At 43.4% G+C, this 17821-nt stretch overlaps 1 protein-coding gene across 4 annotated transcripts in view; it reads right to left on the reverse strand.

Annotated features, from left to right (window-relative positions):
• TUB (TUB bipartite transcription factor) overlaps nt 1-17821 on the reverse strand; it is a 120661-nt gene that overhangs the window by 50903 nt on the left and 51937 nt on the right. Inside the window, exon 1 of one of the 4 annotated variants that reach the window (XM_081841443.1) lies at nt 9570-10152. The exons of 2 other annotated variants lie outside the window; for them this stretch is intronic. In XM_081841443.1, coding sequence (XP_081697569.1) covers nt 9570-9607 — 38 coding nt within the window. In that variant the 5' untranslated portion in view covers nt 9608-10152. Of the gene's footprint in view, nt 1-9569; nt 10153-17821 lie in introns of those variants that run through there. One more of the 4 variants, XM_081841440.1, reaches the window with a different exon arrangement.

Genomic DNA, 17821 nt, shown 5'->3' on the forward strand with positions numbered 1-17821 from the left:
GAAGCTGACTCTAAATGCTATGTTTATTTTCCCAAATTGTACTGTTTGTGTAGCCAAAATAAGATTTCCTGCTATTTGTAATTGAAATCTGTGTCCTAATTGTTTGGCTGTTTCGCAAATCATTATACATGGCTGCACATTCCAAGACTTCTTCATGAATAAGGCAAATGTTCCTGCCATGACACACATGGTGTAATGACATGGCATAATCATAAAGTCTGTGTCAGTTGAGGTTATTCATTCTGCAGAAGGGGTGTTCTGGGCTTACAAATGTGCCAGAAATGATAATTCAGACATCATGAACTTAACAAGACACTGTAATCAGCCTTATTCCCTGTTTTTGCTTTCCTTGTTGTGGCTGCTTTGTTACACTCTCACTTCCCAGGACAGTCAACTTGTACAAAGGTGAGAGAATGTAGCAGCAAACAGTCACAGTTGTTATTATGATTTTCTAAGTTTTACTGTTCTGGGACAGAATGAAATCATACAAGGCACTGAGCTGTCCACTGTGCTATGCAACAGCGTCCCCAAGCACAAAGGAGAGTAACTATGGCTAGGCAAGATGGGACCAGCTGCAGCCCAGAAACCCATCTGTGATATGTTTCATTGTTAAAATAGCATTAAAGCTATGCAATGTCATATTTTCACTTTGGAATGACAAGAGATGAAAAGCCTGATCTCCATCCACTGGGAAACTTAGTGAGGGCAACAGGCCAGACAGATTAGCAGCTTTTCACAGGCTCCTAAACTGACAGTCTAAAACAGTAAAGCACATTCAGCGACTGACGGCTGCTGATGGTTGAACAGCCTCTTCCACCAGGGCGCTTTTCTCTTTTTGCACTCTAGCTTGAAGTTCTGACACAGTATCACTGCAGAGCGGAATAAATATTTCTGATCAGCGCAAATTTGGGGGTTTCAGCAGCAGTACCCTTAAAAGCACACAAACCGCTCTGGATCCTACAAAACAGTGTTCATGAGGGTCAAGCCAGAGGTAATTCCTCTTTTATGCACTGACCTGTGGGGGCAGGGGAATTCAGAATTCAGAACTATTCATCCAGGGAAGGGGAAGGCTGTGGCACTCTAGATGTGGTTCTACCCATGACTCTCATCATCTCTAGCCAGCATCTCTGATGGTCAGAGATGGCGGTAACTGCAGTTCAGCAAAATCTGGAGAGCAACAGGTTCCCCAGGTGCTCCCTACATCATTATAATTATCTTCAGTAAAGTATGCGGACAAAAATATTTGATTTCCAATAACTCTCATAGACTCACATAATGGAAGATTTGCCTGTTGAAAACAGTGGAACTTAATTCCAAGTCAACATTAATAAATAGGATTGCACTCAGTGGAATAAATTACCAGCACTGACGTTTTCAATTGATTTGTCTATCAATCAATAGGTGGCTTCCCTATTTGTAATCTGAAGCTATAAACAGCATACAAGGAAAGTTAGGTTGTCTGTCGGAAACACTGTGTGTGTCAAACAAACAGCATTCAAAACAACAACAACAATTATAAAAAAAACTCTCTCCAGAAGGCAGCAAGATATTCATGTAATATAATCCTAGATTAAAAATACAAATCTGTTAAATATTAGCTAAGTATGCAATTGCAAAAGAGATGGCCCACATCTTTTCAGAAGCAAGCTAACCTTCTACATACATGTAGATGAAGACCATCTCTGCTTGCCCACACATCTTCCTTTGAGCACACAGTCCTGACCACATCATCTGATGTCCTAAAAGCTTGCAGCTGATGTGCTGTTTTGGAGAGCCCTACATGAGACAGTAGGGTAAGGTTACCAGACATCCCCATTTCCCAGGGACAGTCCCCAGATTTACAAATCAGTCCCCTGACAAAATCCTATCATTCCGACTGATTTCAATGAAGTGTCCCCAGATTCATTGGAAAAAAATCTGGTAACCTTATGGTAGGGCATGTGGCTATAGACCAACTGGATCAGTCACTGTTTGAGGCTAATTAGCATTAGATAATTCAGTGGAGGGGTGGAGAATGATGCAGGAAATAAAATTTAAAAGATAGGAGAAACAGGGTGGAAGACCAGGTGTTTGTTTTGGGGTTTTTTTAAAAAAACAACAACCCAAGATTCAATAAGATCCAATAACATTTCTTGTGATAACATTCCGTAAAGTTTCAGCAACTGATCTTTGCTTCTGAACCATGTAGCAATAAACATGTTCCACACTGTCACATATTGTGCTTGCTTACATGTGAGCACAATACACTCACATGCACCCACATTTCAGCTTGGACTTTCAGCTCCAATCCTCTTTCTCTGCAGGTTGGGGAAACACTCTGCTTTACTTGCAGGCTTTAATCTGGGTAAGAGAATATATGTCTGCAGTAATATGGGGGGGTGGTGACAAGATGGAAAGATGGAGAATGCTGAGGGGAGACATAGGACAGCCAGGCATTGGGGAAAGTGTCTGTCTCCAATTTCACCTTCCATACTAAGTCACTATTTTAATAAATAGAAATTTTGTATAGCATTTCCAAGTACTCATGTACATCATATGCAATATCTATTGTTGTTGTTGTTTTGTTGTTGTTGCTGCTGCTGCATTATCTATTATTAATTATTTGTCCTAACGTCCCAGAATGGGTTAAAACATTAAAACACAGTATTATAAACAGTTTTAAACAACCTAGAGTGCAGTGGTCAAGTCATCTCTGCTGAAAAGGGCCGTAGCTGGTGAACCAGCAATAGCTAAGAAAAGGCATTCCTAGCCCCTGAAGCCACCCAAGCCTTCAGTGACAGTGTTGAATCTAGGAGTAGCCCTAAACTGAGAACCTGCTCCTTCCAGGGAACTGCAACCCCATTCAGGGCAGTTCCCACCTCCCAGATGTGAGAACTTGGGACAACTAATACCTGTCTTTTCAGGATTCAGCTTCATTTTTTTGTCCCACATCCAGCCCATCTTACACCTCTACTGCCTATTCTGATTTACATGGAACAGAGAGATCGAGCTGGGTGTCACCTGCAGATTGACACACTTCACTTCAAATTTCCTGTTGACAGCTGCCAAAAGCTTCATATACATGTTGTTTCTAGTTGATGTCATTACACAACCCTATAAGGCAATAATATATTATTATCTCCCATTATCCCATATTCCAGGTAGGGTAGGGAAATGCTAGATTATAGAGGGAGTGCCTTGTCTAAAGTCACAAAAATGAGTGGATGGCAGAGGCGAGATCTGAACCAGAGACTTTGAATTCAGTCTAAAAGTTGCATAGGTATATTGTTAATTTCAGTATGCATATTTTTAATCTCAGTTTCATAATTAGGACCATGATTCTGATTCCAACACTAATAGGGATTTGGGTGGATTTGATTCCCACCCCCCATAAGGTCAGAATGGATGGAGGCTAGACAGAGATACATATTGAGCAATATTTTACTCAGCAAAAGTGCAGCCATAACACACACACACACACACACACACACACACACACACACGTGTTCTGTGTTATTTCAGATGTAGTTGTAGCATTGCCACATCAAACCAACAGGTAACAACTGCTGTAAGTCCCTTTCTGAGCTATGCTGCTCTTTTTTAAATCAAATATGTCCTGCTTAAGCAGGTAAAGCTATTCTAGAGCACTGAAGATAGGATCCATGTATTTTCCTCCCCTACGTCATAATATGGTTTGGGTATTGCATATGTAGGTTACTTTACACACCGCCATCTGCTGTTATGAAGCGTGCTAAATGTTGCTAATCAGATTATATAGGCCTTGCTGAAAATTTAGAGAGGCAATCATGTTATTTTCCCCATACTGTGCGCACACAGAGGATGACACTTTACATTTCTGCTCTTAGCTGCCACCAGCAAAGACTTTTATATAAGCCTAATTTTCAACAGTGCAAACCATTTCCCATATGTGAACAAATAATCAAATGCACCAGATCTACTGAGACATGATGATACCACAGAGGGAATTATCTCTTCAGTGCTCTTGTAGCAGGAGTTCTGCACAGTCAGCACTGCAACCGTGCTGCTTCATTCAAGGCATGTTTGATGCGCTGTCAAAACAAAGCTAATATGCAAACTCCAGAGAATGCCAACCTCTACAATGAGCTTGTGCTAGTGTCTTAAGCTTCAGAAGACTTCAGATTATGAGTATCAATATACATCACACAAGCAGTAAAAAGCAGTCAACAGACACTTTGAAGAGCTGTTAAACGAAGTAATTCCTGCTGTGCAAGCAGGAATTCTAATGTAGTATTAAGGCTCGGCTGCAGAGCACTTATTTGGGGGACTGAATTGTCTTAGAGAAACCATCCATTCACCACAGCCCATATATATTGAGGGAGTGTTATCCAGGTGGGTTACCTGCCCACCCACAACACTAATGGATCAGTGCAGGCTTTTAACAGAGGAAGTATTTCAGAAGACAGAGCTTCCAGGGACACATCCTGACTTTTCAGTACTTACTGCAGCGCATATGTTGGTTTAGAGTTAAAGAACCTCGTTTAGGCACATCTGCAAAGCTTGGGAATGGAAACTGATTTTCTTTGAGCAGCAGACCCCAATGGCAAATCTTGGACCACTTTTGAAATTACCCAGTTTCAAATGCCACTTCAGGTAAGGCACAGAGAGGGAAGAAGATGCTCTTCATGGACCTCAACTACCCTACTCCATCCCTGACTGTGCATTTCTTTTCATCACAGCCATCTAAAGGCATCAACTGTTTTAAAATATATGTATATATATTTAACAGGATTTATATACCACTTAATCATCAAAACCTATAAACAGTTTGCATCCGCTATAATTCAGCCTTTAATCCACTAGAATGAAAAAAGAAAGTCAACGTTTCATTGGTGAAGGGAGTTCGGGACTGAAAGTATAATAACATAAAATAAGCACTCAGACGAGTTAGTTTTAAGCCACTGCAGGCTACTATGCTGTAAGGTATGTGCATTTTAAAAGGGAGAGACAGTGACAGAGATCAAAGAGAAGCAAATAATAAGAACGTTCATTTAAGGCTCCATTTCTTTGATGTGCACAGCGCAGAGAAGACAAAAGGATTACTTTTCACGGGGAAATGAAGATGAAGCACTGCCTCCCTTGCACAATATTACAAAGCCCCCTGCAAAACCTTGGCATCAGTTGATAGGTTGCCTGAGTGATGGAATAGCTGTTATTCCCACCACAACTGATTATCTTTCGGCAAATCTTTAGAAGGACAGAGAGAAAGCAATTGGGAGTTCTTTGTTCTCTGCCTGATCTGCACACACACAAAAATGCTTTCCAAGAGTCAGTGGTGGTGTTGCATTCTTAGACATTCTGTAACAACTTTTCAACTACCAGTTAGCAGGAATGTTTGTTTACATCCTGCCTTTCCCCCAAGGAGCTCAAGGTGGCATACAGAGAGAGTTTCCTAGACCCAAACCTCATTCACTTCAGCAAGGCTGTTCCATCCTGAGCCTTCAGCCCATGCCCTGGGTCTTGTGTGTTAGATCAATATGCATTTCCTTTTTCACAAAAAGCAACAGCAAATAGCATGTTACAATCTTTGATTTCGCCATACCCTGCTTATTTTTACTACATGCTGTGAACCAATTTGTCTGTCATGCATTTAAAGTTCATCCTCTCCCTGTAGGAAACACTAAAATGGCTGTAAGGTTTCCCATAAAATTGTGCAGTACTTGAGGGGAAATACTTTCTCTAAGTTGCTGTGCAAACAGAAACGTTTTACTGAAATACAAAGCATGTTCAGAAAAGTTATGATTCAGCCTTCAATTAAACATGCACATCATTAATGTGTATTTTTTAATTTAAAAAAGTTAAACGAAACACACAAGACCTAGTATAGCAAAGAAAAATGGAGAAATGCACACAAGTTATCCTCAGGACAATTTTAATTTTCAGTATGTTTTCCTGCCATCGGTGCAAAAAATGTGTTTTCATATTACAAGCCTGCTCATACAAAGCTTATTACTTTGAAGTAAGCTTCACTGAGTTCAGTAGGACTAACTTTCAAGTGTGTATACTGGATTGCAGGCTCTGTTACTTTGTAATCTGCTCTCCAACTCTAATGAGTTCCCATAACAAAAAACAATTTTAATAACAAATAAACGAAAACGCCATTTTAAAAAACCCAAGGGGAAAAATACATAATAAATTAACAGCATTATCTGAACAGCAGGGAGCGTAGTCTAAACCACATTCCCACATTTGGAAAGGAAAAGCTGTTTAGGAAGGAAAGCTGTGACGTGCAGTCCTATAGATATGATTGCACAAAGGTAAGCAAAATTAAGTTCAGTGGGACTTATGCATAGGTAAGTGGGCAGTGATTTGCAGCCTTACATTAAACATTTCATAGCTTAAGGGTGGCAGCAGAGAACTGACTATTGATTGTGGAAGACAATCAAGCCTCTGAAGGAGGCGATGCCTGCAGCAAAGATTTATCAGTTGGCAGAGCATGAGACTCAATCTCAGGGTCGTGGGTTCAAGCCGTACGTTAGGCGAAATATTCCTGCACTGCAGGTGCTTAGAGTAGATAATCCCGGATGTCCCTTCCAACTCTACAATTCCATGATTCTATGATTATCAGGCCTCAGTGTGAGCATGAGAGGAGAATCTTTGACCCAGGCTGTACGGAACTATATAAGATCCAGAAGTCAGACATTAACCTTAAAATAAACTGGCAACCAGTGGAACTTCTGCAGCATTGGTGGAACAATGCTCCTGTCAGCTATTACCAATCACCAACCTGACCATTGTATTCTGGACCAAATGAAGTTTCTATACTGCCTTCATGGGCAGCCCCACAAATAGTGCATTACAGTAGTCCAATTGAAAACTTATCAGAACATGCAGAACAGTACATAAGAACTATGGCCACATGACGCATCTGGCAAGTATGTGTTTTAAAAACAAACATCGACAGCCCAAGGAGTTATCTAATTACAAATTTTCTTTCATTACAAAAAAGAGAGACAAAATACCATTTTATTTATAAGCCACAAAGCATGGGTAGGCAAACAAAAGCCTGGGGGCTGGATGTGTCCCAATCACCTTCTAAATCTGGCCCGTGGACAGTCCAGGAATCAGTGTGTTTTTACATGAGTAGAATGTGTGCTTTTATTTAAAATGCATCTCTGGGTTATTTGTAGGGCACAGGCATTTGTTCATTATTATTTTTTCAAAATATAGTCCAGCCCCCAACAAGGTCTTAGGGACAGTGGACCAGCCCCCTGCTGAAAAAGTTTGCTGACCCCTGCCACAAAGTCATTAAAAATATTACAGAGGTTTACAAATGGTGTATGTCCCTCCTATAACCAAACTGTTCAGACAAACCTAGAAATCCCACTTCACAGGAAATCAAATGCAATGCTGCAATGAAGCAAATATAAACTTAACCTTCTAAACTAAGCTACCAACATAATCCTGTGTCCATCAAAACTGTACTCTCAACTTTTATCAACTTCAAACTACTACTGGATTCCCGGCACAAACAAAGATCTTCAAGCCCTTGCCACTCTGCTCCTTGTCTATAGCTCCCCTAAAGCCCTGTTACTTTCCCTGCTTCATTAGCAGGCAAGAGAAACAGGGGATCTAGCCCAGAGTGACAGGCAATGCCCCCCACAGTTTGACGCACAAACTTCCCCAGAAAGAGGCTTTGGTAGCTTATGGCAACCAAGGAGCCAATGACAGGCAACAGCAGCTGGTGCTGCCATGGCGATCCCTGCTCTTCTCCATGGCAGCAAGAGCGGCAGCAGGAGAATATGGGAGAGCAGCTAACACTGACTGCCAAGCTGCTGCACAGTCCACGCTGTGTGTATCCTGTAAGGGGAAATGGATAGACAAGAGGAGGGCAAGAGGAAGGGGAGGAGAAATATTTGAGATGCCTTATGCAAGAAACTACTGCACTATCCCCTCCCCCAATCAATTTATGCACCAAAGTTGCAAAAACAGACTTTAAAAACAAAATCAAGCAAACATGTAAAACCCTGGCTGCCTATCTCTCAGCAAAATTTCCCCAATTCCTTCTCCAACTTCACCTTTTTATTTAATAGGTTCATGATCTGTGCTTCTATTCATCCAGTAAGGGCTGCTTCATACAAGACAAAATGCCCTGCGTGGACAGCTAAGTTCCTTGTTCTTTGCCCTATACAGTGGTACCTCGGGTTAAGAACTTAATTCGTTCTGGAGGTCCGTTCTTAACCTGAAAGTATTCTTAACCCAAGGTACTACTTTAGCTAATGGGGCTTCCCGCTGCCGCCGCCGTGCAATTTCTGTTCTCATCCTGAAGCAAAGTTCTTAACCCGAGGTACTATTTCTGGGTTAGCGGAGTCTGTAACCTGAAGCGTCTGTAACCCGAGGTACCACTGTATTTGGAAGCTAGTTCCACTCTGCAGTGAACAGAGATCACTTCCACATAATAGGTAATGTCATGTAACCCATGTGCAATTTGTGGAGAGCCATGAATTGCAGTGGCTTACTGCCAATGATACACATGGCACGAAAGGCACCTGTGCATTAATCACTTGTGAAAGTACATACAGGTTTCATGCAATTGCACATGGAAGTGATTTAAGAGTAGGAATGAGCCTCTAGTGAAATCTCGTCAAGAAGGCACTATTAACAGAGCAGAAGTGAACTCCAGGTACAAAACAGGAGCTGGCACCTGCATTTCATGGCAAATGATGAAGAAGGATTTTGCATTAAAGTCAAGGCTGTCTTTATAAGCTGTAAGTGTTCCACGTGTACCAAAACAAATAAGATTTCATACTGAAGAGTTACAAAAAATAAAAAGCATTTTCACAGCTGTTGGGAATATTGCAACAGTTTAAAATTTATAAATATGTCCTTAAAGTGCCCAGCTAAATTTGAAGACCAGAACAAAACATAAAGAGTGGATTTCAATGGATAAGTCTGAGATATCACTCTACCCCAGTACATAAGTCACTCCTGTTAATAACTTGAGAGAAACCAGGGCAACAGAAGAATAGAGGAAGGAATGCCCTTGCCCACCCTAGAATTTGAGTTAGTTATCATAAACCTGAAACACTACCAAAAAGAAAAATCAGTGTTGCTATCATACAAAGACAGCAATGCAGCTCACCTCCTGTTTTGGTCTTAAAAAGAAGTTTTATTAGCACACCCCCTAATCCAAGAAGGGGGTGAGCAATTGCCTTCGACATAGTTTTGCCTATCTGGATCTCATGTTTTCAAAGAAAGAGATTTCAGAAGCACAGCGCTCATGCCTGCAAAATACCAAGATCGTAAAACAGAATGGCTGTGCGCGACTTTCATTCATTCAGGAAGCCTGTTATCCTACAATGAGGCGCTTCCTTCCTAGCAACCTCCCTAAACAACACGATCTGCCGTCCTCCACTCCCCAAAATGATCGCGGGCTAACCTGGTTCGTGAAAACAAGGCAGAGCACCCCTCAATTTCCTTCCCTTTCTTTTCTTTTCTTTTCTTTGAAAGGGCAACAACTTTGCTGCAGACGGGGCTGCTCCCCTGCTGGACCTCCTGCCCACTTTGGTGCAGGGGGCGCCCGCAGCAGAGCCCCCGCCCGGGCGCCCTACCTGTAAGGGATCCAGTCCGCCTGGTGCTTCGAAGTCATCGCTCGCCGAAGGAGCTAGCAGCCGAGGCAGGGGCAGCAGTCCCCAGGGCCGGGACGGGAGGCGAGCGGGCGGGCGCGGATCCCCTGGTCACAGCCCCCCACCGGCCAGGGCAGCATCCTTTACCCGGCCTAAGGAGCGGCGGCGGCGGCGGCGGCGGCGAGGTCAAGTACATGGGGAGGAATTATCCAAGCGGGGCTCCGAAGAGCGGAGGCAGCATTTTCCGCGCGAGGGTCGCGCGCGGCGGCGGCTGAGGGAGCGGGAGGCGCCCCTGGCCACCGTCCCTTTCAGCAGCGGCTGGTCGGCGAGTCGCTCACGAGAGACACGCGAGGAGGAGCAGGAGGCGGGAGAAGCCGCGGCGACTCTGGCGACCTCCGAGCCCGCGTCCCGGCCGTTGTTGCCTTCCTTCAGCCAATCAGGGTCAGCCCGCGCGTTTGTACACAGAGCCGAAAAGAGACGCCCGCCTTGCCCCAGCAGCGCCCAGGCGCGGCCACTGCGCTACACTGCACTGCATTGCATGTTCTCTGGACGCGGCGGCGGCAGCCGGGCCGGCCGCCTCCAAAACGCCTCCCTCCCTCCCTCCCTCCCTCCTTCGCCAGCGCCCGCCCTCCCTCCGGCCTCCGGAGTTCCCCGCCTCGGCCGTCGGCGTGGCCCTGAAGGGGTCCTGCGCGCCGCGCGCGCCCTGTCGCCAGGAGGGTTCCGAGGCCAGTGTAGGCGCGCGCATCTTAGAAGCGGGGGGGGGGGGGGGGAGAGCGGGCCGGAGAAGAGATGGGGGGAGCCGGCGGCGGGGGCTTGGAAAGGGCGCGCGCGAGGCGGAGGCCAAGGGATAAAGAAGTTGGGGCGTTTTCGGGATTCACAATGCTCTCCTGAGCTGAAGGAGGCCCCTCCAAAATAAATACTGTAGATAAATAAACCATAGCTGTCGACGTTTCCCTTTTTTTAAGGGTAATTCCCTTATTCCGAATAGGATTCCTCGCAAGAAAAGGGAAAAGTTGACAGCTATGTAAATAAACAAACACACCACAACCAATAACACGTTCATCTTTGAGGCGCCACAGGACGACGTAGGAAGCTGGCTTCTACCGAGTCAGGCCATCTGTCCATCTAGTTCAGGATTGTCCTCACTAGCAGGCAGTGGATTTCCAGGGTTTCAGACGCAGGAACAGCATTACCCTCCAACATTTCTCTGATGAAAATAGCGACGTCCCATTCCTTAATGATAATTCTACTAGAGTCATACACTGGGTTACAAACGCTTCAAGTTGCACGTTTTCAGGTTGCGCACCGTGCCAAACCCGGAAGTACCGGAACAGGTTACTTCCAGGTTTTGGTGCTCACACATGCACAGAAGCGCTAAATCATACTTTGCACATGCACAGAAGTGCCGAATCACAACCCACGCGTGCGCAGACACGGTGCTGCGGGTTGCGAATGCTGCGGGTTGCAAACATGCCTTCCGCACAGATCACGTTCGCAACCCGAGCATCTTTATACCCCACACACCTTACTGAGCTGCCCCAGCCACTCTGGGCAGTCTCCAACATTTATAAAAACACCATACAACATTAAACATTTAAGAAACTTCCCTTTACAGGATTGCCTTCAGACAGCTCGGGGGTTGGATAACTCCACACCCTCTAACATTTCTCCAATGAAAACAGGGACATATCAAGGAAAAGCAGGACATTCTGGGATCAAATCAGAAATCGGGATGGCTTCTTTAAATCAGGGTCATCGTCCCTGCATAATAGGGACACTTGGAGGGTCTGGAATGGTCTCTCCTGTCTCTACCTGGAGATGCTGTGGGTTGCACCAGGGACCTTCTGCATGCTGTAGCGCTGAGGTGTGACCCTTTCCTTCGTGAACATTCATCCAGATTCGTTCAGAGTAAGAGCAGGCATGGACTGCTTCATGAGTATCCATTCTGATTTGTTTGTGGGGAGGTTAGATGGTGATGTGTCAAAAGGAATGTTCTCCCATGTTTTCCAGTGCATTTCCCTTCTCTCCCTTTCCTTATCTCAAAAAGTCAGATCTTTGGGGATTGTTCCCAATCAACTATGGCTGCCTTCACGTGACAGTTTGTTCTGCTTCTCCTGTTAATCTCTGCATTAGTTTTGAGCTTTCACAACATGTCAAAGCCGCTTTCAGAAATCTAGTGGACGTTTATTGCTCATTTCCATGTTAATTGCTTCAAGGGGAAAACATTTGCAACCCCATTAAGAACGCATTCAGACTTAGAAAATATTGTGTTAATTTTCCTTTTTCTAATGCTAGTGCTTCTGTGCCTTTTTCTAATACTGTATTCCTTTCACACTTATCCAGCATGGGTGTTCTTACAGTTAACGTCAGAAAAAAACAGGCATGGCTGCATGTTTAGCAGCTACAACCTGGACATTGCTGTGTGAGCAGCATTCTGTTCATGTAGTGGGACTCATCCTCTGGAGCAGATTTTGAGGATATTTCTATTTTTACTATCTGAGGATCACAGGGCAGTTTATGATATAAAAACACAGAAATACGCAACACTGTAGGAGGCAAAGGGGAAGTTCTGTTGTGCAAATGGAGTGGCGGTGAATCCAAATGCAGCCATATAACAGAAAGGGTAAGAAGAGAAGATGGTAATGAGGATTAAAAGGCAGACTTAAATAGTTACCATACCAGAAATGCCTGTAAGAGGTACTACCAGTCTTCTTTCTCTCTCCCACTATCAACTAGCACTTTGTTCTGTGAACACCTTTGATTCTTGTCCCTCTAGTACAACAAACTCTGCTGCCAGAAAAAGCCACTCATCCTGGCTGCGTGCTACTGTTCCTTTTGTACATAAAACACTCTCCCAGTATTAAAACAATGCAAACACTTGCACCAGTTCAATTAGCCCAAAAGTTCAGAGAGAGGGAGAGATTTTATTTCATGTTTGCAAACAAATTCTTCAAGCAATCTGTTAAATTTTAAGGCACTTTCACATCCCACTGATACCATCATGGATCCTATGGTCTTCTGATTTTAAATACAGTGGTACCTCGGGTTAAGAACTTAATTCGTCCTGGGGTCTGTTCTTAACCTGAAACTGTTCTTAACCTGAAGTACCACTTTAGCTAATGGGGCCTACCACTGCTGCCACGCCGCCGGAGCACAATTTCTGTTCTCATCCTGAAGCAAAGTTCTTAACCCGAGGTACTATTTCTGGGTTAGCAGAGTCTGCAACCTGAAGCATATGTAACCTGAAGCGTATGTAACCCGAGGTACCACGGTACCTCAAATAATTCTCAGAATAGGGCAAGGTTAAGACAGACAATGCAACACAGAATTTTATTTCTGTCTGCCACAGCCTAGCATTCAGAAGGAAATAGTAGTTGCAGGGCTGTAATCTGGAAGTTTAGAAAGAGGCCAGGCTTTATCATCTTGGTCTTAAGAGCTTACAGTGTTACTACAAACATCAATGTAGACACAATTAAATGTGTCTGCCCTTGTATCATTTTCTTTCAGATTCATCGCATACTAGCCTGGTGATAGTCTTTGTGGGTTTTCCATAGCCTCTACCCAAAAAGTTGGGTTGTATTTAATTCTCCCTGACCTGCACCACAATAACAATGTCTTTGTGCAACAATGTACAGTACTCACTTCAGATAACAGAACCACAGACTTGTTCATTTGTCATTGATTTGATTCTCACATTGCTTAGAGTAACTATCAACATCAACGATTGACAAATTCAGGAAGTATGTGTAATTCACTGCCTACAGGATTGCTGGTAACTATGCAGGCAGTTCTTTACATTTTTGTGTCGTTTTCTCAACTGCAGTCCAGCACATTAGAGCACCAAACTCTTGTTCCAAATAGAAGAAAATCATTCACACCTGGACAGAATAATCTCATGAAAAGCAGAGCAAAGACAAAGGATGTAGCAAATGAACAGCTAAAACATAAGCATCCACATCACAACTCATATATTTCTGGCCTGCCACAATTTTTTGTCTGCAACAGGGCCTTCAATGTTGCTGCACCAGTTCTCTATCTTGAATTATGCCAAGCTCTTGCAATTGTGGGCTTTTAGAATATGTTGAAAACCCTTTTCTCCCCCCTCACTCAGGCTTTTCTAGCTTAGCATTCTTGTTACTTTTTTCCACAACAAACAATTTGAGCATGCCTGGGGGGGTGTTCATTGTTTCTTTTTCTTCCTTCCTTTTTTAGACACCGCTTAAATAAACAAATAGCTAAACAAATAACATTTATTTAGCAGCAACAGACTACTTTGGGATTCAATCAAATGGGCATGTGCATGTACCACCACTGGCGTACACACAGTAATGTTTTTTAAAAAGCAAAAGGTTTCATCTTAAAAACAAAGAACAACCAAGCCTAATAACCTTTAAAGATACAAAAAGAATGAGCAGCAGGTAAAGTGTGGTTTGTTTCCTAAAGCAGTGGTTCCGAATTGGTGGTCTGCGGATCCCAGGGGATCCGTGCAGCATTCACATAACAATAACTACCATAGAAATATCAAAATTTTCAAAAATTGAGGGTCCATGGCTTGGTTTTTGAAAAACGGGGGGGGGGGGGGGTCCGCAGTACTTAACTAATTGGGAACCACTATCCTAAAGGATTCATCAATAAAGGTCTAGTATCAACCTGCTTAAACCTGCTTAAGGCTTTCTGGAATTTTGAATTCGTCTAGGGAGATATCAGTCAGTCTGCTTACCAGTTGTTCCAGACCACCTCATGCTACTTTGAGCAGTCAAGACAGGCAAGGGTCAAGCGCACAGGTAGTTGGCCTTATTTTAAATCACTCTTTTGAAAAATGGGTCAAAAGCAATTTTATAGCTAAGGGTCCAATTCCCAACCCTTCTTGAAAACCATTTTTATCAAGGGCTGCTTCAATTAGGATGCTAATTGGTTGCCTAAGCCTTCTGGCATTTCCTACATTAAAAGTGAACTGTCCAGATTTCATGATTGATACAATGAATACCTCCTCTCCCCCACCCCAATGCGCCAAACCCCTGCACTTGTTAAAAACAAAATCCATCTATCAATTGAGCCTAACTAACAAGAAAGCATCAGAAGATAGTCTCTTCGGTCAGAATAATTTTAAAAGGATTTAAAATAAAAGGCTGACATATATTTCCTTTTAATTAAAAATTAAATAGCCTAGTCCTGTAACGCAGCAATCTCCCTGGCAGACAATAAATATCTGTTAATACTCCAAAATCAAAAGTGTTAAGCAGAGTGTTTTTTGTTTCTCATTCATATTCCCTCTTACTGCAGCCTTTTGCTTTCTTTGTTATTTTTCAGCTAGCATGAATGTCATTGTGCACAACTAATCTGCCAAGGCTTGCAAGAGTCTCTGATCACTGTGGCTTTGAGCATTTTCCATACAACTTACCTGTCCTCTGCTAATTGGGGCTTTATGAGCAACCTAATTAAAATTCCCATCTCATGCGCACTAATTATTTCCCCTATTTCCATTTCAGTCCCACATTTAAGCAGAGTGAGATCATGAAGCAAATCCAAAATACTCCAAAGTGTGTATGACACAGACACGGAGCCCTGCATCTGTTAAGCTACATTATGTTGAATTCATACCAAAACTTAAGGTGTGTCTTCTATTTAATCTCATTTTAGGCACAAGAATTGGGCATCTGTCAGCCTGCTTCTCATAGCGTGTTTTGCTTGCACAGTAGCATAGTTTCTTATCACTTATTATTCTTATTATTATTATTATTATTATACAAATGGGGGGTGGCTCATTAGTATAGTGTTCATTGACTGTTGTTTTGTATTAGATAGAAATGGCCTGTGAAGGCAAGTATTAAAGCTATTGAATATTGTACAGTACAGTACTTGAATAATGCACTGAAAGGATGGTCGGTGGTGTACCTATCTTATCTTTGGAACTGCCAGCCCTTCAGTCTCCACTGCTGCAAGTTAAATGAGACAATTACATGTACCAGGGGGGTTTTGGGGGTTAGCTGCCTTTCTGATCTTCACCTCCCCCTCCCCATGTAGTCTCCATAACCACAAACAATGAGGTGTACATATGCCCTTTTCTTAACAAAATGAAACAAATCTTTAGGTAGAATCCAGTTGGTGCTTTTGCAATTCTATAATAACTTTTGATCCACCAAATGCTGCCTCTAGGGAAAAAAGGGGAGGAAGGGCTCCCCCCCCTTTTTGCTAATTCTTCCTCCCCTCTGCATTTCCCAATGACCCCCTCCCAAATCAGCTCCAGGGTGTTAGGTAAGGTTACCAGACGTCCCCATTTACCAGGGACAGTCCCCGGATTTACAAATCACAAAAATCCATTGAAGTTGAAAAGTGTCCCCGGATTCACTGAAAAAAATCTGGTAACCTTAGTGTTGGGGAATGCTCCAGAACAAGGTGGGAAAGACCACAGGGGAAGAATAAGCAAAAAAAATCCTCTCCCTCCTCTTCCATTAACAGGCTTCTGCTGAATCAAAAGTATAATAATAATAATATTTTTTTATTTATACCCCGCCCTCCCCAGCCAAGGCCGGGCTCAGAGCGGCTTACAAGCAATAATAAAAACAAGGTGAATGATTACAACTTAAAAACAAAAATAAAATACAACATTAAAATAATGGAACATTAAAATATTAAAATGTAGCCTCATCACAGGAGGAGAAGGAAAAGAAAAAAAAAGAGAGGGAGGGAGGGAATCAAATTGGCTCCAAGCCAAAGGCTAGGCGGAACAACTCTGTCTTACAGGCCCTGCGGAAAGAAATCAGATCCTGCAGGGCCATGGTCTCATGAGGCACAGCGTTCCACCAGGCCGGAGCCAGAGTTGAAAAGGCCCTGGCTCTGGTTGAAGCCAATCTAACTTCCTTAGGGCCAGAGACCACTAGGGTGTTGTTATTTATGGACCTTGAGGCTCTCCGTGGGGCATACCAGGAGAGGCGGTCCCGTAGGTACGAGGGTCCTAGGCCACAAACTGGATTCTACCCAATACTGATAGACTATTTTAAATGCTTCTTTCTGAGTAAGGATACACTTCAAAGGATGAAGTTTCACCTACAGCTATTGGTCCCCAAACTTGCACTGCTTACCTTACTGCTCAGTGCAGCTGGAACGTTATACCTGCCCTAAGACCATGTGTGTGATTTGGCTTTTCTCTGAACCATGGTGACTGAGGATTGTGATGGTGGAGAGAGAGAGCATCTTAGTACATGTGTTAACGGCAATCCAGCACCTGCCCCTCACAAGCAGGGTGATGCCCCCCTGAAATAGCTAATTCCAGTATTCAGTACCAAACTGCATGCAAAACCACATCTATAACCTCTTGAGGGAAATGGTTCCCAAAGAGCAGTCATCTCCAACCTACATAAATTAATTAAGAATTCTTTGGCTGTTTGGAGGAAATGACAAGCCTGGCTCCTTTCAGCTGGGTGAGAGCACTTTGCTAATAAACTATGAATAATTAGGATGTGTAGGTTTCCTTTTGCATTTATTTATCACTTGCAGGTTCAACTTCTTTGAACTTCCCAAAGCACAAGATCATCACACAAAAAGGGAAACACCACTTTGGCTGGGCTCTCAAGTGTGGCATGGCAGTTAATTATATCATGTCAGGATGTCTTAGGAGCTTCTCCACTCATGTCTTTGTCATGAAATGTCACTCACGTACAAGACTAGACCATCTCTGAAAAGATCACTTTGATAAAGGATGCTAAGGACAAGGTTAAGCAATAGCTTGGGTTCCCAACATATTCAGTCCTTGGTGGAAGGACTGTGCTACTCTGGATCAGCTCGGGGGGATGTTTCCAGTGGGCTGATCCATGTCACTTTGCTCCGAGACACATTGTCCCCATTGCAGAGCATGAGTACCAGCCTATTTTTTTCTTCCACAAGATTTTAACTATGCCCCCGCCTTGCCTCTATCCTTCTTTGTTCCCTTGCCTGTAAGCTATGTTTATTCTTAAGAACCTTCTTTGAGGACTACTAAGACGGGGGAGATTTTTCTGCTTTCGAACTGCACTAAAAAAAAGTTCGGGAGAACACTAGAAAAGAAGGATCTACAGGAAAGAGGAGTTATTTTGGCCCCATCAAGGTCCCGGTAAATGACTCGAGTCCCTTGGACAAGCAGGCACTGCCTCCTGGTCTTTACAGGGGCACCAGGTTCTGTGTGGTAGTTACAATTAGTCTGGTCACAGCACTATGAATTCAGTATCCATGGCCCTCTTCTAAGTTACAGGCCATTCCTC

Source organism: Podarcis erhardii (genome assembly GCF_964252035.2).
Source record: "Podarcis erhardii genome assembly, chromosome: 1".
In the NCBI taxonomy this organism is placed as follows: domain Eukaryota; kingdom Metazoa; phylum Chordata; class Lepidosauria; order Squamata; family Lacertidae; genus Podarcis; species Podarcis erhardii.